The sequence below is a fragment of the Peromyscus eremicus genome, chromosome 23 (assembly GCF_949786415.1).
Source record: "Peromyscus eremicus chromosome 23, PerEre_H2_v1, whole genome shotgun sequence".
Classification (NCBI taxonomy): Eukaryota; Metazoa; Chordata; class Mammalia; order Rodentia; family Cricetidae; genus Peromyscus; species Peromyscus eremicus.
This window is the reverse complement of record NC_081438.1, coordinates 13,779,308-13,801,276: the sequence shown is the minus strand read 5'-3', so window position 1 is coordinate 13,801,276 and position 21,969 is coordinate 13,779,308. Positions and strand designations below refer to the sequence as shown.

The 21,969-nt window shown below is 41.3% G+C and overlaps 1 protein-coding gene across 1 annotated transcript in view; it reads right to left on the bottom strand.

The window, feature by feature from the left end:
* The window catches only part of Kntc1 (kinetochore associated 1), a 77,092-nt gene that overhangs the window by 40,117 nt on the left and 15,006 nt on the right, over positions 1 to 21,969 (bottom strand). Inside the window, exons 12-32 of the mRNA XM_059249551.1 lie at positions 21,825 to 21,879; positions 20,835 to 20,933; positions 18,229 to 18,272; positions 18,056 to 18,121; positions 17,884 to 17,959; positions 14,408 to 14,533; positions 14,230 to 14,319; positions 13,104 to 13,157; positions 12,177 to 12,238; positions 9,769 to 9,880; positions 8,180 to 8,323; positions 7,488 to 7,544; positions 7,295 to 7,396; positions 5,668 to 5,787; positions 5,429 to 5,572; positions 4,718 to 4,816; positions 3,418 to 3,521; positions 3,187 to 3,286; positions 2,647 to 2,781; positions 1,337 to 1,456; positions 19 to 91 (exon numbers count right to left, since the gene is read on the bottom strand). Coding sequence (XP_059105534.1) covers positions 19 to 91; positions 1,337 to 1,456; positions 2,647 to 2,781; positions 3,187 to 3,286; positions 3,418 to 3,521; positions 4,718 to 4,816; positions 5,429 to 5,572; positions 5,668 to 5,787; positions 7,295 to 7,396; positions 7,488 to 7,544; positions 8,180 to 8,323; positions 9,769 to 9,880; positions 12,177 to 12,238; positions 13,104 to 13,157; positions 14,230 to 14,319; positions 14,408 to 14,533; positions 17,884 to 17,959; positions 18,056 to 18,121; positions 18,229 to 18,272; positions 20,835 to 20,933; positions 21,825 to 21,879 — 1,982 coding nt within the window. The remainder of the gene's footprint in view (positions 1 to 18; positions 92 to 1,336; positions 1,457 to 2,646; positions 2,782 to 3,186; positions 3,287 to 3,417; positions 3,522 to 4,717; positions 4,817 to 5,428; positions 5,573 to 5,667; positions 5,788 to 7,294; positions 7,397 to 7,487; positions 7,545 to 8,179; positions 8,324 to 9,768; positions 9,881 to 12,176; positions 12,239 to 13,103; positions 13,158 to 14,229; positions 14,320 to 14,407; positions 14,534 to 17,883; positions 17,960 to 18,055; positions 18,122 to 18,228; positions 18,273 to 20,834; positions 20,934 to 21,824; positions 21,880 to 21,969) is intronic.

Sequence of the window (21,969 nt, the reverse complement as noted above, 5' to 3'; positions counted from 1 at the left end):
AGAGGCTAGGGAAAATACCTCTCTGAATATCGCACAGGATTTTGAGAATATCCACCGATGTCTTCGCGACAGACATTCTCCAGGCCTTGTCCTAAAATATGCAAAGTGAAATCTACTTCTTTACTGCTCACCTCAGCTGGACAGAGACAAAAACACACATAAAAACCGTGGAATCGTGGTGCAGAACAGTGAGAGAGGATTGCCTAGCATCCCTCAGGCATGAGTTCCATCCTCCGTACCACTGAAGAACAGAAACAAAAGAACACAAAGGAAGCAAACAAAAAACCAAGCAAGGAATCAAAAAAAAAACAAAAAAAAAACAAAACAAAACAGGTGACAGAGGATGATGTGCGGCTCTTGTCAGGCAGCTGCAAGGCGATAGGAGCATCACAAAGGCTAAACATGGGAGATGCACCGAGATGGACTTTAGAAATACCAGGAAAGGGGCTGGAGAGATGGCTCAGAAGAGCACTGGCTGCTCTTCCAGAGGACCTGAGTTCAATTCCCAGCACCCACATGGCAGCTCACAACCATCTCTAATGAGGTCTGGTGCTCTCTGCTGGTATGCAGGCAGAACACTGTGTACATAATAAATAAGTTAAAAACAAACAAACAAAAAACAGGAAAGATGTGCTAACCTACAGCCTTTCGACTACACTATAATTGACAGACCTTTTAAACTAAATTACATTTTAGAAGATTTAACAACAGAGAGAAGGAAAAAATAGAAGGAACCACAAAAGAGCTGTGGGGCGGAGGTAATTCAGTGGCAGAGGCTACTGGAGACACTGCATTTGGTCGCCGGCACCACACGCACACAGCACCAGTGGCAGTACCAAAACAGGTGTGAACTGAGGCTCTGCTACTTTCTAATAAACCAAAAAGTCATTTAAATCTCATTTTCCATAGTTAATCTACAATGGGACCCACTTCCCAACTTTATGTGAAAAAGTAGACTGTCTAAAGCTGGGGGGCATTTCTTCAGGCTTAAAAATCCAACTATTCTGGTAATTTTTTGTGGGGGTGGGGGCAGGGCAGGGTCTTCCTGTGTAGCCAAGCCTGGTTTGGAACTCACTACGTAGACCAGCAGGCTGGCGGCCTCTGCCTGGCATTGAAGTCGTATGCCACACACCCTGTGATACTCTCTAAAGGAGTGACTGGTTCTACTGCGGGCATGTTCAGCTTCCAATGCTTTCTTGTGAAACAAGGACTTACAACGGAGCCAGTCTGGCCTGGAGTTCAAGGTCCTGTTGCCCCCCTACCACTCACCCCCACCCCCATACCCGCAGATTTCCAGGTATGCACTAGCACACATCTCGGTTAATGAAACCCTCACCTCTTCAGAACTGTCTGGCTCTTCTTGCAATGCCAGCCGAGCCCAAATGATGACTCTCTCTGCAGTTTTCTCGGCTTCAACAGGAGGCAGAGACCTCAGGAGCAGGAGACAGTCATCCCCCTGTTAAGTGTTGGAAAGAAAGGAAAAAAACAGCGGGTCCTTACAAGGAATAGTTTGAACTTAACTCTTCCTTTTCTACTTCAAAGTGAGAAGAAGAAAAAAAAAATTCTAATCTACACTGTCCAGTGTGAGGACCTGGGCTCAAACAGCAGAATGGAAAACAAGATGAAAAGATACTTTGAAAAAAAGACTATACTTTAATATTTCTAAAAATCTGAGGGTTGGAGCTGGACGGTGGTGGTGCACACCTTTAATCCCAGAACTTGGGAGGCAGAGGCAGGTGGATCTCTGAGTTCGAGGCCAGCCTGCTCTACAGAGTTAGTTCCAGGACAGCCAGGGTTACAGGAGAAATCCTATCTTGAAAAACAAAACCAAAAGCAAACAAAAAAAACACTGAAGGCTGGAGAGATGGTGCAGCAGTTAAGAGCACTGACTGTTCTTCCAAAGGCCTGAGTTCAATTCCCAGCACCCACACGGCAGCTAACAACCTAGTATAACTGTAGTCCCATGGAATCATGCCCTCTGCAGACATACAAGCAGACAAAATACCCATATACATAAATAAATAGATCTTTGAAAAAATACAAATATAAATCTGATAATCTGAAGAAGGTATAGTGGCACACACCTACAATCTTAACACTTGGCAGGGAGTTTGAATGCCAGCCTGGGATACATAGCATTCTAAGATGGTTTGGGCTGTAGAATGAGACCCTGTCTTAAAAAAACAAACAAAATCTGACAATCCCATTTTGAATGACAGCTGTACATAAGCTAAATTTACAATCGGCCCTGAGCAGTGAAGATGTCCTTATAACGTGTGCATGCCTATGGCTGCTGGATATGAAGCAATAAAGACATTTAAAGTTACAAAAAGAGAGTGACAATTCAGTGCTGGAATGTGTGATTAGCACTCATGAGGCCGTGGTTTCAACTCCTAACATCTAAAAACTTCGGATGGAAAAAAACCCACACACCGTAATTTAGAATCTAAGAGGCCTATGGCATGTGTAAGACCTGGGTTTGAGCTGTATCAACTAGAGTGCAAAAGCCCACTAGCTAATCACTTTTTTAAAGTAACTACTTTAATATACTGTTTTCACATTGACATAGCTGTTTACTTCGTTTTGTGAAAGTAGTTTGTACAATTTGGTTTCGTTAGAGATTTAGACAATCTAAACTGTCCACACCTGTTCTCTGTCAATCAGATCAATAATTCTCAGACTGTAGATTTCGTCATTAGACAGCCTGTAGCCTTGGGCCACCTTCAGAGCATCTTCTAAAGACGACGGGATGTCTTGCTTGAGGATGTATCGGACCAACCTCTGAAAGAGACCACATACATTTCTTAACACGAAGACTCAGAGCCCAGAAATCATTGGCTAATGAAGGCAAAACGCCTAGAGTATTTTAAAAATGTAGCAAAAAACCTAAACTGGACCTAAGACTGAAACATGATTTAGGGGCCAGCGAGATGGTTCAGTGGGTAAAGGTGCTTGCTGCCAGGCCAGACAACCCGAGTTCATTCCATAAAACCTACATGGTGGAAGGAGAGAAGCAGCTCCTGAGCTCTCCTTCTACCTTCATATGTTGTCACGGCACCTGTGTGACCCACTCCCATATAATAAATCTAGCTCGGTGAACTTTCTGAATATGAAAAGCTTCAGTCCATTTCCCATGCTGCTCTAGAATTACAAGAACATAGAGGAACCAATCCAACTAGCACTTACCATTATTTCCTTGTTCAAGAGATTCACCTCTCTTATTCCATAGCCTCGCAAAAGTTTCTTCATCTCCATCAGTTTGTAACTTTCCTGCAATAACTTGACCCTAAACAAAATGTGCTGGTATTAACTTGACTATGTGAAAGAGTCAATGGAAAAACCTGACTGCTGCCAACTCAAAGCAGGAAGCTGGCGCAGGGCACAGACACATCACTGAGTATCTTTCAGCAAACTTACTTGGGGTGGTCCATTTCCAGGTGCTGTTTCACCAGCTGCTCCACAGCTGCACTCCAGGGAACCACCGCCTTGTACATTATCTTCAGCACAGCATCAAAGATGAGCTACAAAGAGATCACACAGGAACAATGACCAGCCCTCCGCTGCACTTCTCATGTGAGTGACTGGCACTGCAAACATCAGGTATGGGGAGAGTAGGAGCATCTCATCTGCCTGCAAAAGCATATATTGCCTCCAACTACTACACACAAAGAACAATTTCAGGGGCTGGAGAGATGGCTCAGCGGTTAAGAGCCCTTGCAGCCCCTGCAGAGGTCCTGAGTTCAGTTCCCAGAACCCAAATCAGGTGGCTCACAACCATCTGTTAACTCCAGTTCCAGGAGATCCGACACCCTCTTCTGACTTCAGTGGATACCAGGCACACATACAGTGCACAAACATACATGCAAGCAAACATTAATACACAAAACATGAAATAAAAAAAGGTCAAGAGTACCCTCTGCTAATGAGTGAATCTGAGGTCAGCCTGGGATACTTGATAACCTATCTCTAACAAAACAAACCTGAGCAGCTCTGTTATTCAGAAAAGTACCTAGGATGTTGTCAGTCAGCAGCTGCGGAGCTTTTCCTAGATGCTCAGCTGTCTCCATACTTAAAAGTAGCTTCCATAATTCAAATATAATCTTTTAATTCATTTTTTGAGAATTTCATACATGTAAACAATGTATTTTGGTCAGGTCCATCCTTATTTACCTCCTCCAACCTCCCCCTACCCAGACTCAACCAGATCCTCCTAACTTCATGCCCTCGTCGCTCTCTCTCTAACCCATGGTCAATCAGGCCTGCCCTTATATTTTAAATATTTAATTATTCATCTATCCTTTATTGTTTTCCCAAGACAAGGCTTCATATATGACTCACCATCCTAAATGATGTGACTGTGAGCACCTGCACTCCTGCCTTTATAATGAGAACTAATTAATAGTGGGAATCACTGTAAAGCCCAGGACCAACCAGTTAAGAGTTTCATTTCTGAGTAATTCCAGCTCCGGAACAGAGACACATCCAACAGAGAGGCATCCAACTGACCATGGAAAATCTTTGGTAATAGGAATGGGTGCATTTTCATCTTACTTTCCACAATCAAAGGAAATAAAATTATGTACGGTTTTATCTTTTTTTTTTTAACATTCTACAAATACATGTCATTTTTATGACCAGAAAATAGCTGTGAGAGCCAGTGTTCAAAAGGAAACTCGTTACTGCAAACAGGAAGCCCCAACAATCAGGGTTTGCTCACATCTGTGTCAGACAAGCATCCTATCACCGCCATGGCCTTCGCCTCCCATGCTGTGTCAAAGAGTGTTGCTGACTTTGAGCTGCACCTCTTCAGTAAATCCTAGAAAGAGAAACATACATGTTTTCGAGTATTAGAAACTCTCAGGCTGGATGTGGCAGCATACCTTCAATGAAGCAGACCAAGCCTGGACTCCAGAGGCCTGAGGCCTGATCCTCAGCACCATCTCCTGTCCAAAACCCCTAATATCTCACAGGAGTCCCTTGGGGAAAGTCCTGTTGTTCTCTCTTTCTTCTTGAGGTGGGATCTCATTATGTTGCCTAGCTGGTTTTGAACTTGTGGCCTTGAGTGATCTTCCCATTTCAACCTCTCTAATAGCCAGGAGCTTCTCCGATGGTTAACAGCACAATTAGTTTACATTCTTGACCATTCAAATGCCTCCCTCATAGGTACTAGTGGTAAAGCCCGGCATTCCTTACAGAGCCAAGCATTTAACAGATGACGTACTGCACAGATCTCAGAAACAAAAGTTGGGACTGATGGCTCAGCAGGTAAAGGCACTTGTGACCTGAGTCAGATGCCCAGGACCCATGTGGAGGAAGGAGAAAACTGAGACTCCCAAGTTGTTCTTGACCTTCACACATGCACCATGTCTGTGAGCACACACAGTCACACAATACAAATGAATACTTAAAAAGTTAAAGAAAATATTACCTCTATATAAAGCAAAAGAAGTTCCTCCTCTTGCAAATTCTGTTCCCGCATGTAAACTCTCACAGACTTCTCTAAGACAGAGGGGATCAGCTCTGGTGCTGAGACCCTGTCAAACATCCGGAACACTATAGTGGTACTATTTTCCTGGAGATGAGACGGGAAGATGGGGTAAATGATGCAGAGTTTGGCCACAACAGGATACAAAAAACAAACCAGTGCTCCTGGGGCTGGAACTTTACCTTCTCAAACTCAGAGAGGGCCAGTTTGCAGTTGTATTTCTTATGCAGGGTGATCAGCTCCTGCAACTTGTTTACCAGTGTCTGTAACTGTTGGACTTCCTCTGTGTTTTGATAATCCTTCTAAAACAAAAGCATTAACATCATTAAGGATACAAAACAAAAGTGTGTTAGGGAAACACAGTCAAGCTTATCTCAAAGAAATAAGTACAGGCCAAAATTACAGAGGAGAAAACCAGAATCTAAAATTTACTTCTTGGGAAAAAATTTAAGAACTGGCAACAAGAGGGCAATTGTTTCAAAACCCAAATATAAACTTTCTCTCTCTGTCTCTGAGAGAGAGGCTCTCATGAGGCCCAGGCTGGCCATGAACATGATACATAGCCAAGGATATCCTTGAATTTTTAATCCTTCTGCTGCTACTTCCCACAGCCCGAGATTACAGGCATTCACCAATATACTCAGTTTATGGGGTGCTGAGGACCCACCCAGGGCTTCATACATGTTCACCAAGCACTGTGCCGATCAAGCTACATGCTAGCCATCACAATACACATTTTTAAAGGGCACATTTGTTTGGAGCTAAAGTACTGAATACATCACAAGAGAGATTTTTATTATACTGTGTAATTTATCAACTTAATTCTAGCACTCCCAACATAATTTTTAAAAATATAAAATTGCACACTTTTCCTAGTATAACTCATGCTTTATTTTTTGAGAAACCTCAAAAGAAGAGATTAACTTGGAGAAATCTAGAAGAAAGCAGCCAAAGGATAACTGGCACCCTCCAAACTGTTTTTCTGACTGTGACCCCTCTACTAACAGTGCCTTTTCCATGTCTTGATGAAACCCAGAGGCTCATAGGAGAGACAAACGCTCTGCATTGAGTCATATCTACAACCCACTGCTACTCCTTCCGATTGACAGAAGGTCTCTGGGTTAAGTAGAATGTTGTTCGAATCTTAGACGGTCTTTTAATAAAAAATCCAGGGCCAGATATTGGGGTAAATGCTGAAAGATCAGAGAAGCAGAGCAGCCAGCCACTAGTTCTGACCTCTACGACATCCTCAGCCTAAAGAGAGTGAGTTCCTGTTTCCTCTCGACTTATATACCTTTCTCTGCCCTGCCATATTACTTCCTGGGATTAAAGGCGTGTGTGTGCTTCCCAAGCAAAGGCATGAGATCTCAAGTGCTGGGATTAAAGGTGTGTGCCACCACTGCCTGACCTCTTTGTCTAATCTGGTGAGTGACTCTGTCCTCTGATGCTCAGGCATGTTAAGGGTACACAATAAATCAGCACAGTAAAAGAAGCAGATATGACTGCTGCAGAATGACTCTTATACATCATTTTTACTTTAAAGGATTTTGAGATGCTCTATTGCAAAAAAAAAAAAAAAAAAAAATTCCCGTGATATCACTTAGAATGTCTTTATATATTTTCATTTTAGCTGGTTCATGTCGACAGACTGCACAGAAACAGGTCGAGGTTGTAATAGATACAACAGGAAGGAAGAAAGAAAGGACTTTTCCTTTCTAGGCCGAGACAATGGCATGTCTTCTCTACACACAGGCAAAGTCTGTGCCGTGATGTGATGATTTCATCATAAAATTTGTCTCAACATCATACCAAGGCAATCCAGTGCCAAGAGGATGCAAATCCAAACTTCTCTGTTTTTTCTGCTGTGAAGAACACCTCTGCTAGCTGAAGTCCATTTTCCGGCCAGTTTGCCTTTTAAAAATATGAAAGACTGTTAAAAATCAAGTTTGAAGCTGCTGTGAGGGAGCAAATGCCATTTTTGTATTTAATACACAGATCTTACCTTATCAGTTAACTCTAGGTTCCTGGATGCTTGTTCCAGCCACTTTGCAAGAATGTTCTGAAATAGATACACCATTTAAAAATGAAATTCTCAATAATCCCACACAAAAAATTTCTACAATCAGTTTTTAAGAATTTTTAAAAACTGTATGTGAGTGCATGTATGTGGCTAGGGTGGGAGGCATCAGATCTCCTGGAGTTGGACCTGCAGATGGGTTATGAGGCACATACTGTGTGTGTGCTGGGAACTAAACCCAGATCTTCTGAGAGAGGAGAATGTGCTCATAACCACTGAGCTATCTCTGCAGCCCTATAGCCACCTCTTAGAAGTCATTTATCTATCAGTTACACCGCTGGACAGTGAACCCAAGACCTCGAACATGCTAGCATACTAGTCAGTACTCTACCACTACCACCACCGTTGGGTTTTTTTTTGTTGTTGTTGTTGTTTTGTTTTTTGAGACAGGGCCACACTCTGTAGTCCAAGGTGGTCTGGAACTTGCTATGTAGCTGTTATGTAGATTGGACTCAAATTCCTAGCCGCCTTCTACCTTAGCCTCTCAAGTGCTGAGATTAGACGGTGCACCACTGCATCCAGCTCTGTCACCTTTTGAAAGGGCTTCCTCACTAATTGAATCTGGAGCATTAAATGAAGTTAAACCTGTAGGAGTGGAAATACTAGAAGAAACTCACTTGTCCTTCAGGCACAACCCTCCTCACGAACGGGATGACATCATTTTTAAACCATGAACAAAGTCTTTCCAAGGAGACTTGTGTAGAAATTGAGTTCAGCAAGTTCTCCAGCATTTTCATGTCAAACTTGCTTTCAAAGTCAGCCTGAATTACAGAATCAGAAATTAAGACCTGCTTGACAAAATGAAACTAACAACCTGCTGGATCCTTGGGAAGGGGGATAAATACAAACCAAGAACAATGACAGAGATGCACGAAAATGCTTTGACCAAACCCAGGCTAACTGAAGCAAATGATCTTCTTAAGCAAAAATTTAAAGCCATTTCAAAGAATATGTTACTGAATTTTGTTGTTGTTGTTTGTTTTTTTTGAGACAGGGTTTCTCTGTGTAGGCCTGGCTGTCCTGGAACTTAGAGATCCGCCTACCTCTGCCTCTTGAGTGCTAAGGCAAAGGTGTGAGTGCGCTACCACTGCTCAGGGATGTTACTGATTTAATAATGAATGAGAAAGGTATTTTATACAAATAATTCAAATGAGGGGGGGGTCACAACTCACTAAACATTGTATTATTGAGTAGTAGATAATAAACACACACAGGAACCAGAAGAGATTGTATCCTAAGGGAAATACAACTAGAGATGATAGTATAAATACTAATAAGTGCGGTGGGATGGTCTATCTGTATGTTGTGAATATGTGTTGCTACCGGTGGTTAATAAAGAAGCTGTTTTGGCCTATGGTAATACAGGATAAGAACCAGGCAGGAAAGCCAAGAGAGATACAGGAAGAAGAGGGAGTGGTCAGGGCGGACATGATCCAGCTGCCCAAGGAGGAACAAGATGCCAGAAGACTGCTAACACCACAGCCACGTGGCAAGATATAGATTAATAGAAATGGGTTAATTTAAGATGAAAGAGCTAGCTAGCAAAAAGTCTGAGCCATAGACCAAATAGTTTGTAATTAATATTAAGCTTCCGTGTGTTCATTTGGGACTGAGCAGCTGCAAGACACAAAAAAACTTCTGGCCACAAATAAGAATGTCCATTAGTGCAATAACACAACACTTCTTAAATCTAAATCAATATCAGCCTAAAGAAGGGGATTTGGATAAACAGTCTATTTATCTGTGTATGAGATGGTCTATATTGCTTAGTCTAGCCTGAAACTCCTAGACGAACCAATCCTGCCTCAGCTTCCAGAAGATCTGTGACTACAGGAATGTGCCGCTGTATACAGCCTTCAGATAAATACCTTTAATAAGTATTCCTTTACCACAATCCAACATTCTCTCCACCATCGGCAGAAGCATTGATATTAATAAATCACTTAATACAAATATTGCCTACTGAGGAACAACTCAGAGCTCACTGATCTCTGAAGATAGATAAAATAAGGCACTATCACTATACCATAGCACTTCCTCTGATCTACTATTATCTGGGGATAAGATCCCCTGGGACAGATCACAGCCTATCAATCTAGAAACACTCTACCACCCAGTCACATTTGACAGCCGGTTAGTTTCCAGTACTCAACCACCCATTCCAGAAGCTAGAAAGCAATCAAGAAATTAAAATGCAGAATGTTACCCGATGTCTAAGCCAAAGATACTGAGCACAAACAAGGTTTCCTTCTCTTAGCTGCATAAAAATATCTCTGAGATCATCTTCATTATTCAGGAATTCAATCCAAGAGCTACCACTGAGAAATCAGAGGGAAGACACAAGTTAGGAGTGAAAAAAATACTTTCTAAATAGGTATCATTATACATCTTAACCACTTTTTTTGAACATTCATTTATTTAGTGGGGGCATGCATATAGAGGTCAGAGGACAACTTGCAGGAACTGATTCTCTCCCCCATCATGTGGGCCTCAGGGATTGAACTCAGGCAGTCACACTTGATGGCAAGCACCTTGAGCATCTTGCTGGCTCCAACTATTTCCTTTTTATAAATTTAATTTTATTTCATGTATTATGAATGTTTTGCCTACATATATGTATTCATACCACTAACATGTGTAGTGCTCTCAGAGGACAGAGAAAGGAGACTGATTTCCTGGAACTGGAGTTATGAATTATTGTAAGCCACGATGTGGGTGTTGGGAACCAAACATGGGTTCTCTACAAGAACAAGTGTACTTTATTGATGAGTCATCTCTCCACCTTTTTTTTTTTTTTATTGAAGTAAAAAGTAAAACAGATCTAAAAATTCCACAGTGCAAAGCAAGTCTGCTTTCACAAATGTAGAGAACGGTCATCTTCACTAACAGCAGTGACTCTCCATGTAGGAACCCAGATCAGATAATCACAACATAAACACTGAGAGATGGCTCAGTGGTTAAGAGCACTGGCTGCTCTTCCAGAGGACTCAGGTTCAATTCCCAGCACCCACATGGCAGCTTTCAACTGTCTGTAACTCCAGTTCCAGGAGATCTGATGCCATCACACAGACATATATGCAGGAAAAAAAATCAGTGCACATAAAATTTTTTTAAAAGCGGGGGAGTGAAGGAGAATTCAGCCAGCTTTAGCTACAGAGCAAGTTTTAGGCCAGCCTAGGTTATAGGAGATCCTGTCAATTAAAAAAAAAAAATTAATTTTAAAATATGACTTAACAATTCAGGATTTAACTGTGTTCTGTTATCTTCTAATAAGTCTTTGAAAGCAGATAAAGGTTATGATAACCATAAAACTACTGTCTTAAAAATGTTTTTTCAATATCTATAGTATAAAAAAAATTTTATTTTTTTATTTTTTTGGTTTTTCAAGACAAGGTTTCTCTGTGTAGCTTTGGAGCCTGTCCTGGAACTCACTCTGTAGCGCAGGCTGGCCTCGAACTCACAGAGATCCACCTGCCTCTGCCTCCCGATTAAAGGCGTGTGCCACCAGCACCTGGCGATATTCTTAATATATATACATAATTTGATAAGTATACTCTGATATAATAGATAATGATATGCAAGTTTGCTATAACAGAATCAACAAGCTAGATTTTTGTTCTTTTAATATGCTTTATTTTGTTTTTATTCCTTCTATTTTTGTTTCATGAAGTAGAAATAGTTTTATATAAGATCCAAAACAAAAATTTCAGGCTTTTTCCATGATCTGAAAAGTCCAAGCAATTTGAGTATCTTGCTGTTTTCTTTTGTTACATTATAATACTTTCAAAATTAAATAACTCACACCAGAAAAAAAAAAAAAGTTAAAGAAAAAAGGATTTATGTAAAGCAAACAAAAAAAATCCCAATAAGACAAATAACCCTAAATAACAAAAGTCATAAAAAAAAATTAAGGCCAGGCGGCGGCGGCGGCGGCGGCGGCGGCGGCGGCGGCGGCGGCGGCGCACGCCTTTAATCCCAGCACTCGGGAGGCAGAGCCAGGCGGATCTCTGTGAGTTCGAGGCCAGCCTGGGCTACCAAGTGAGTTGCAGGAAAAACGCAAAGCTACACAGAGAAACCCTGTCTCGAAAAACCAAAAAAAAAAAAAAAAAAAAAAAAAAATTAAGAGTCAAACCAAATCAAGCCAGTTATATTTTTGTAATACTTTTTACAAATTAGATTAGCAAAACACAGAGTTTTCTGATGAAGTGAATGAATGGAAAACAGGCACTCTCTAGGCCATCATCTACCAGAACAAATATATTTGGAGGACATATGTACCAATTTTGCCTTGGCAACTGTGGTACCAGAAACTCAATTCAAATAGACACACTCACATATACACAGCAAGAATATAATTACTTACAAACACAAGACACAGTCAACAGCAATGGGAAGCTGAGCCATTAAAAACACAGGCAAGGACCAAGAGCAAGACAGAAATGATGACAGAGTTCTTAAGCCAATCTTGCTGGAAAGATAGTATTTCCTATCATTTGAACACCCAGGCTCCTCCTTCCCTTGGATACAAATTCACTCAAAGGAATACTATCTTTCTCATGATATCCCAAACATATTTAATTCATAACCTAAAAATTAAAAATAGAATGCACACACCTGAATTTCTCTGGTCCAAATGCTCCATAAAATGTAGTTAATTTTGCATTAGCCTTTAGCACCTAAAGAAAAAAATAATTTGATAACTTTAATAATGTATGTGGGCTGATAAGATGGCTCACCAAAAGGCTCTTGCTATGGAAGCCTGGTGACCTGAGGTCAATCCGTGGAACCCCCTTAATGTGGGAGATAACTGATTCCACAACGTTGTCCTCTGACCTCCATATGCATGTTATGGCATTTGCATCCACGCAAACAAAACACACACACACACACACACACACACACACACACACACACACACACGATAACATTGAAATACAGAAGCCTTGTGTACATTCTCATTTTAACTCAAATATTATGGCTCAATTCCCATCCACACAACTTTCATTATTTAACACAATGCAAACTAAGTGAGGGGTTTCACAATCATTTACATTTAAGGCATAACTTAGCTGGATTATATCAAGTATTTATTTTGAGAATTGAATAGTTTTTAACATTTATTGTGCTGTCTATGTGTGTGGAGGAGGAGGTGGGTGCATGTACCACGGCAAGCGGGAGACAGGGGACAATCTGCGGGAGTTGGTTCTGTCCTTCTAGCATGTGGGTCTCAAGAACTGAACATGGGTCTTCAAGCTTGTCACAACACTTGGACCCACTGAGCCATCGTGGGGATTTAAATGCACGCATGCTCGGATGCATGCCCATACTGATCACTGCAGTCCATTTACTGAGCCTTTAGCAGCTACCAGGGACTAGACAGAAACACTTTGACTCCAAAACCACCACAAGACCAACACTACCTTGAGTCCCGTTTTGTTGCTAAGGAAGCTGAGGTACTGAACACTCACTTACTATCAATCTGCCTTTAAAAGAAAAACAACACCTTCATCCACAAATTAAATAGCGATGCAATGCCATTACCTCCATGTAGCTATCAGAATAGGCCAGCAGAGTTTTGTCTTCTTTCTTGAGGAGCTAAGCATGGATGGTGAGACAGAGAGGACATGTTAGGACAGGAATGCGCTGGAGATGGACCTACTCAAAACACATTGTATATAGGTGCAAAAAAAGAAAGGGAAAGAACACAGAGAGACGGGTTGCTCTTTTTAAGAGGGTGAACTTTCTAGGACTTGACAGAAAACATTATCTTTGGAAGCAAATTGTATTTAAGCCCAAAATAAGAGTAATCTGTTATATGCAATGGTATTAAACAGTAAAGAAATGATTTGTGGGGGCTCAGCACTAGGGGGATCAGATGCCCTTTATCAGAAGGAACCTGCATTCACATGCACAGATACACACACACAATTAAAATAATAAAAATAGCTGGGTGTGCTGACTCACACCTTTAATCCTCATACTGGGATGTAGAGGCAGGCAGGTCTCTATGAGTTCAAGGTCAGCCTGGTCTACAGAGCAAATCCCAGGCTAGCCAGGGATAGAAAGTGAGATCCTGTCTCAAAATAAAATAAAAATAAACCTTAAATAGATTTTGCTAAAAGTAGTGCATATGAAAATTGTCCAAGCTGCGGAGTGGTGGCTCATGAGCATCTTTAATCCCTGCACTTGGGAGGAAGAGGTAGGCAGATATTTGATTTCAAGGCCAGCATGAACTACATAGTAAGTTCTAGGATAGCCAGGGCTACATAGAAAAAAACCGACATGAAAAACCTAAATAAGTAGATAAATAAAAAAGAAATGTCCAGAATTTACACACCAAGAAGAAAAAGGAAGTAAATGAGTAGTTATCAGTGGGAGGGGCCAGAAAGAACCACACAGGTCTCATTCTAGAATGTCTGTGTTGATGGATGCACACAGATGGGGGGGAGGGGGTACACTAGGAACCCTGAACTTGAGATAGGTAAACTGTGCCTTATGTAAACTGTCTCAAAGCTGGACGGGGAAAAAAAAGAAAAAAGGGAAAAAAAAAGACATTTAAAGAAAAAAAAACAAAAACAAAAAACTGAAGGACAAGAAAATATATTTGAGCTGATAAAATTATATCACGAGTGATTAAAGCCAACTTTTCTAAAAGAAACCAACTTACCCTGGCTTTGGCATAAGTGAGCATTTCCTGGGTGGTCTCATAGGTCATCCACTGGGCCTTGAGGCAGAAATTGACCACGAAGTCATCATCCTGTTCAAACACACCAGAGGAAGGCACCTTAATAATGTCGACCAGCACAACATTCTGAAATCCCCAGCTGATGACTGCAAAGACGCACCTGGATTTTGCAGAGATTTTCTTTAGCTTCTTCGACAAGTTGCTGCCATTCGGTCTGCTCACTGGTGTCCGGGGAAATCAAAGCCAGTTTCTCCAATATATCATTTGACTTGACCTTGTAGACAAGCTGTAACACAAACATGCCACATCTATTGACGTGAAGCACAGGATGCGAACATGACATTGTCTCAGGAAGCTGAGGAAAACCAACTGCCACGAGGAGGACTCCTCCCTCGGCTCAGGCACGAGGTTTAAACAAGGACCTTTGGTGGTCACAGTGGCGCGTGCCTTAGTCCTGTATTTGGGAGGCAGAGCAGGGAGATCTCGGGAAATTCACTGCCAGGCTGTCTACAGAGGGAGCGCCATGCTAGCCAGGGCTAGACAGTAAGACCTTATCTCAAAAAAAAAAAAAAAAAAAAAAAAAAAAAGAAGGAAAGAAGAGAAAAAGTTAACTCTTACATATCCGGAAGGTATTAAACCAGATTATCAAGAATTATGGAAACCATTTTTTATGGTGCCTGTGGCCAGCAAGTAGCACCTGAACTTCAGGAGTCTGGCCCAGCCGAATGCAAGGCATTGATGGGTGAATCTCGGCTAGGCAAGGCCCCGAGGGTTTCTGCTCCAGAATGTGTCTTGCTACTGCTGTGTCTTTACACGTTTGCAGCTGTTCTTTTTCTCTGGTATCTGGCGTGGTGTGAATGGATGTGGAGGGATCCCCACTGCCTTCTATGTAGTGTGATTATCTCATGGAAATATCCTGTTCTACCAGGCATTTTTACCTGTGGATTATTAAGATGATTTCCTCTTAAGCTGTACTATTTAACTATTAAGTAATGATTTTATACAATAATAGTGTTGGTTTAAATAGAATTTTGATGACTAAGGATTGTTAACAAATGTAGTAAAGGATTATAAAAGAGGTTAGTTTAGTGGGAAAATTAATATAGGTAAAGGTAGGATATAGTATTGCTCCCTGATAAAGTAAGGGCTGCAGAGAGTAGAAAATAGGACCAAAGAAGTGTCATGCAACAAATGACCCGGAGGAAGGCTTGATTTGATCATAGTAAAATCAGAAGAATGACGCAATTAGCAAGAAACTACTCTGCACAGAGGACAAAGCTGTTTCCAGTAACTAACTCCTGCCTTGTGTGGTGGTGCCTGTCTGTGATCCCAGAATGTAAGAGGTGGAGGCAGGAGGATTAGGAGTTTAAGGCAAGCCTTGTCTATGAGTTGAGTTTGAGACCAGCCTGAGCTACAAGAGATCCTGCCCATAAACAAACAAACAAACAAATAAATAAACAAACAGATAAATAAATAAATGTGAAAATAAAACATGAAAAAAAAAGTGTCATGCAGCTAGGACTTACAAGTTTCTCTTGAAGAGCCGTATAGACTATGGTTTGGGTTAATGATAAAGGAAAAACTTGCTGGGCGGTGGTGGTGCATGCCTTTAATCCCATCACTCGAGAGGCAGAGGCAGGCGGATCTCTGTGAGTTCGAAGGCAGCCTGGTCTCCAAAGTGAGTTCCAGGAAAGGCGCAAAGCTAAGTTAGCTCAAGTTCTTTTTGATATTGGGAAATGTGTTCACTGGCTTTGGTGTTCATCACAGCTAAAACAAAGCTTTAGACAATCGACTTAATGTAACTAGGAAACAAAGAATTGGATGCTTAGTTAAGATAAGTGGACACAACTCTAACATGGAAAGTGAAACTAGTAACCTATATAAACGGTTATGGCTGAAAGGCTCCTGATCTATGAGAAGTCTAAAAGATAAATGTTTGACTGTATGTGGGTTCTTGAGGATAATTTGTTTTTCACCTGTAAAATGGTTCATCATGTTAGGGAAATTAGAAACATGATTTTTTTTACTTGTATTTATTGTAGCCATTCACTTAAAAACTAGAAGATAAGCACATTGTAATTTTTCTATTGCTTGAAAGATTTTGCTGGAGTATATAAGCTGTAAGGAAACAAAATCAAGAAATGAGAAGGAAGACATCAGGAAGCAGTGAGAAGGAAGACATCAGGAAGCAGTGAGAAGGAAGACATCAGGAAGCAGTGACAAGGAAGACATCAGGAGGCAGTGAGAAGGAAGCCATCAGGAAGCAGTGACAAGGAAGACATCAGGAAGCAGTGAGAAAGAAGACATCAGGAAGTAGTGAGAAGGAAGTCATCAAGAAGCAGTGAGAAAGAAGACATCAGGAAGCAGTGAGAAAGAAGACATCAGGAAGTACTGAGAAGGAAGTCATCAGGAAAGAAGGGAAACATTGGTGTAGAAGAAAATAATTAGAGTAGAAGAAGCAACAGAAAGAATAAAATGAAAAACTAAGCTTTGGCCCTCAGAGAAGTCCTCACATGTCCTCATATGCAGTTTGCCTACTTTACATCTCTTCAGTTCCTCTGACCTGCTGAAGGCCTGCCCTTCATCAGCACCCGAGGTAAGATCCTGACATGTTGGAGGTGTGTGTGTGTGTGTGTGTGTGTGTGTGTGTGTGTGTGTGTGTGTGTATGAGAGAGAGAGAGAGAGAGAGAGAGAGAGAGAGAGAGAGAGAGAGAGAATTAAGTGGCTCCCCCTCAATTTCTGAGTTGCTGAAGGGTGGTCCTTCCAGAAGCATTATTGAATCCTTAAACATGTCAAGAAGTGTTCAAAGAGTTTTATTCAAGCTGAGACATTAATCCGATCTAATTTAAGTGTCCATTGGTGGATAAGCAAATCAGTAAAACATGGTCTATACACAACTGAGGACTAATGAGCCTTAGAAAAAAAGCCAATCTTGTCACTGACAACATAGACCAAACTGGAGGACGTCATGCTGAGTGACACAAGCCAGGCACAGAAGGATGATGCACGATCTCACAGATGCACAGCCCAAAGCAACAGAACTCACAGGAGCAAAGCTAAGATGCTGCTTACGAGAGAGGGGAGGGGGTCTTCCAGTAAACACGAAAGGAGTTAAGTATTAGAGATCTACTGAGCCATGTGATGATTGGCATTAAAAAATGTGTATTTCAAATTGCTACAAGAGTAGCTGTATTTTATCACTATTTTTTGTTTTGATATGGTCCCTCTTCAGTGATATCTCTCTTTGTCTCACTATGTAGACCAGGCTGGCCTGAAACTCAGAGACCCGCCTGACTCTGCCTCTCGAAGTGCTGACATTAAAGGCTTGTGCTATGGCACTCACCAATCCAGCCTACTCTGATCCCCTATGACTGGAGTTACAGATGGTTGTTAGCCACTATATGGGTACTGGGAATTGAATCCTGGACCTCTGCAAGAACAAGTTCTTTTAACCACTGAGCCATCTCTCCAACCCTTAGAGCTCTTGTTTTAATTAATTCAAATAAGAGTATGTTGGTCATGTCTCAGCAGCACACCTGATACTATTAAGTGCCCATGTTTCACCCTTCTGCATCTCCTGAGCCTCTAGCAAACCAAGATGTCTGCCCAAGAACAACTCAACAATTGAATGCTTACCTCAACATCCAGTCCAAACTGAATGGCAAAGGTCTCAGCTTCAGCAAATCTGTGCTTGTGAAGTAGCCGGCTCAGTCTGAAGAGTTGGAAGAAATTTCACCAGACACCATTCATCAGGGAGTTTAAGTTTCTCATTAAAAGGCAAATAAAGCTTTAAAAAATGAGAAGTTACCTGTTTTCTGGTAACACCTCTGTGAGGTACCTAAGTACTAAATCAGAGACGGAGTCTTCAGATAGGCTGAAAAAACACATTGCAGTGTGAGTGCCCCTGCCATGCAGGATTCATAAGCAAATTCCAATTTAACTGCTATGCAATGATTATCTGATAAACAAAGCATGACCTACTTAGCATCATTTTTGTGGATTCCTTCCAGAAGATATATAGTATCCTACAATAAAAAAAAAAAAAAGACATGATTAAAACCCCAATGTAAAGCCAACCAGACACTTTATTAGAATAAACAAATAGTTCAGGCAAGAATTATACATTGGCGGACTTTTAATCACTGGGAAAAAACTGAGGAAAAAGATTTTCTCCTGGTCTGGAAGCCATGCCATACATAAGAACTTGCTAATGGTAACAGGAAAGGCTGCTCACAGGAAGAGTCCTGGAGGGGCTGTCTTAAGCAAGTGACAGTACTAATGTCACCATCACAGGACAAACTGGTAGGACGAGGACCTCAACTTGCTGCATTGAGACACGTGATCTGTGCAGCATTTTGTCAAAAGACCTTACAAGAGTGGAATCAAAATGAGGCAAGCAGGCAAACCCAGAGGCAAATCCTGCTGGGACTTCAAACCTGCCGGTGTCTCCAAAGACAAAAGGACCATGATAACCAAATTCAGTAAGTGAGCCTGGATTGGATACTGGATAAGGAAAAAAGGAGTTCTAAAAAACCTCCTGGGGCTGGCAAGATGGCTCAGTGGATAAGGGCACTTGGTGGCAAGCCTGAGGACCTGTTAGATCCCCAGAATCCACGCTGTAGGAGAGAATGACATCCACAGGCTGTCCTCTAGCCTCCAAAGGTGCGCTTCCCCACATAAAATAAATAAATGGGAAAAGCTCTAGAGTAACTGGCATAATTGGTAAAATATGAGTTTCCAAGGCTTATTCCTAATACTTTTGTGTTAATGTTAAATTTCCTAGTGCAACAACTTTGGTGTACTAGAATGATCTTTTGCCTGTTTCTTTGAGTCAGGGTCATATGTAGCCCACAACGGTTTGGAATTCACTGTGTAACGGAGAATGGCCTTGAGTGTCTGAATTTCCTGTTCTGAACTCCTGGGTTGGCAGGCCTGTACAACCACACTCAGCAGAACTGCCTTATTCTTACCTTTAAGTGTATTTATTTAGAATGTGGGCCTGTGCATGCCTTCCACAGTGCAAGATATATACAGTATCTTAACAGTAAGTAGAGGTCAGAGGACAACTTGGAGGTGTCAGTTCTTTCTTCTATCACGTGGGTTAAAGGCACCAAACTCAAGTTATCAGATGTGGCGACAATCAACTTCACCACTAACTCGTCTTACTAGTCCTAAAAACAGCCTTATTCTTTTTTTTTTTTCTTTTTGGTTTTTCGAGACAGGGTTTCTCTGTGTAGTTTTGGTACCTGTCTTGGATCTCGATCTGTAGACCAGGCCAGCCTCAAACTCACAGAGATCCCCTTGGCTCTGCCCCCCAAATGCTGGGATTAAAATGCGTGCACCACCACTGCCCAGCTCTTTATACATTATATATATACACACACACACACACACACACACACACACACACACACACACACACACGTGTTCTTTTTAAATCATTATTTTATGTGTATGGGTGTTTTGCCTGCAGGTATGCCTGTGCAAGGTGTGTGTGCCTGGCACCCACAAAAGCCATAAGAAGGTATTGGGTGAATATGAAATGGAGTTACAGGTGGCTATGAGTCACTATGTGGCTGCTGGGACTCGAACATGGATCCTCTGGAAGAGAAGCTATTGCTGTTAATCTCTGAGCCATTTCTCCAACCCTATAACTTACTCTTAAAAGATAATAAAGAATTTAGGGGAGAAAAGTCAAGTATACAAGTTCCAAAATGTATAGACAAATATAGCATATGTGTATATGTGTGTAAAAGAGATGGAGTAAATATACTAAACTGTTTTTTAAAAAGGATCACAATCACTGGGTATGACTGCACACACCTTTAATCCCAGCACCCAGGAGGCAGAGGTAGGTGAATCTCTGCGACTTCTAGGCTAGTCTGGTCTACATATTGAATTCCAGGACAGCTAGGGCTACACAGAAAGACCTTGCCTCAAAAAATAAAAACAAAACAAAAACCACAACTTAAAAATATAAGTATTATATACTACATATGATTGTTACATATTCATAAATTTGTAAAGTAAAAGAAATGATAAGTTCACTATCCTGATTTGATCTTTATAGACTTTATAAGTGTACTGATTTGGCACACTATAGTTCATGAATTTTTAGAATTCAAATAACAAAAATAAGTAAAGTCACTATACTGCTGTGAAAACTGTCATCACCAGTTCTGGCGGAGATAAGAAGACAGCTGAACAGTTGAAGAAAGGCTAGAAACAGCTCAGAGATGGATAGTGTACCGCTCTTGCAGAGGACCCACACCCAGCGGCTCACAACTGCCTAGAACTCCAGCACCAGGGGATCTGATACCACTAATACACATACTCACCCACAGACATACACATAATTAAAAATAGTACAAATGTATTTTTTAAATAAGAAAACAAAACAGCAGATGAAGTTTCATTGTAATTTTTGTGAAGACTAGGTTGGGTCTCCAAGTATCTGTTATTACGAATGTAGGTATAAAGCAGAGATCAAGCCAGATATCGAACTAAGTTCCACTCATGCTTTTCTTACTCATAAAAATTAAGAAAGAAAATTATAGCACAGTAGTTAAACACACGCATAGACATACCGTGCTAATTCCTGTTTGAACTAAAGAAGAAACGCTAGAAACTTCCAAAGAATACAGTACTTCCATCGTAGGTAAGGAATAAATGATGAGGTTTCTCGTCTAGGAGAAATGAAAACAGTTTAGTGAGCTAATACAAACCTATCAGCACAAGTCAGCACTTCCCTGTCAGGACATCTACTAGAACATCCTGTACAAAGCTAACATAAAACCACAACCCTCTCTTACTACTGAAGTCGGCCTGCCACTGTTATTATTTAAATGCTACACACAAAACTCTGTTCTTTTAAAAAAGAAAAGAAAAAAAGACAGAGACCACCACTCCGGTCCATCTCCCCATCAGCCAAATGAAAACAGGCACATAAATCCTCATAGATCCCCTCAGTTAGTCCTCAGTGCTATACTTCCACAACAGTCACCTCAGGAAATGCTTCCTCCTCTGTCCTTCCCTCTCTATTCTCTTTTTTCTTCCCCCTCCTCTGCCATCCCACTTCAGCACTGGAGACTAAACTCAGGGCCTTGCATACACTAGGCAGCTACTCTTTACTCTACAGCTCTTGGCTTTTGACACAAGTACTGGCTTGGGTTATCCCAGGCTGGCCTTGAACCCAGGACCTTACTTTCTCAGCCTCCTGCAGCCTACAACTCCAGGTTTGAGATAACATACCTGGCTCAAATAAGTTCGTATAAATATTTTGGATTCCTAAAATGTTATTTGAAATGAAGAGCCAAGATTTCATCTAATCTTTGAAAAATGGAATCGGGTTCTGCAGGATTATTTCTGGTTTGTCAAAGTCTATGTGCATGTCAACTTAGCATGCTGTGAGCATTACTTGGCATCATTTCTCTGTAACGCAGGCAGACCTTCAGTTATGATCATGCTGCCTCAGCCTGCAGGGCAGCTGGGAATCCAAGCCTGAGCCACCACAACTGGCTAGTGACTGTGATTTCCAACTGGTCAAATGGACAGGTCTAAAGTAAAGTCTCCAGTACCTTCTCCGTAGTCGTGGCTGTCAGAGTGACTAATTTGAGGTTTGCAATTCCTTGCCTAAAAGAGAACAGAAGCTGAGGTTAAACAAGCTTTGCAGGTTGCCAAGATAAGCTAAGGTAAAGCGATCTTCTCACAGAAATGTTAAAA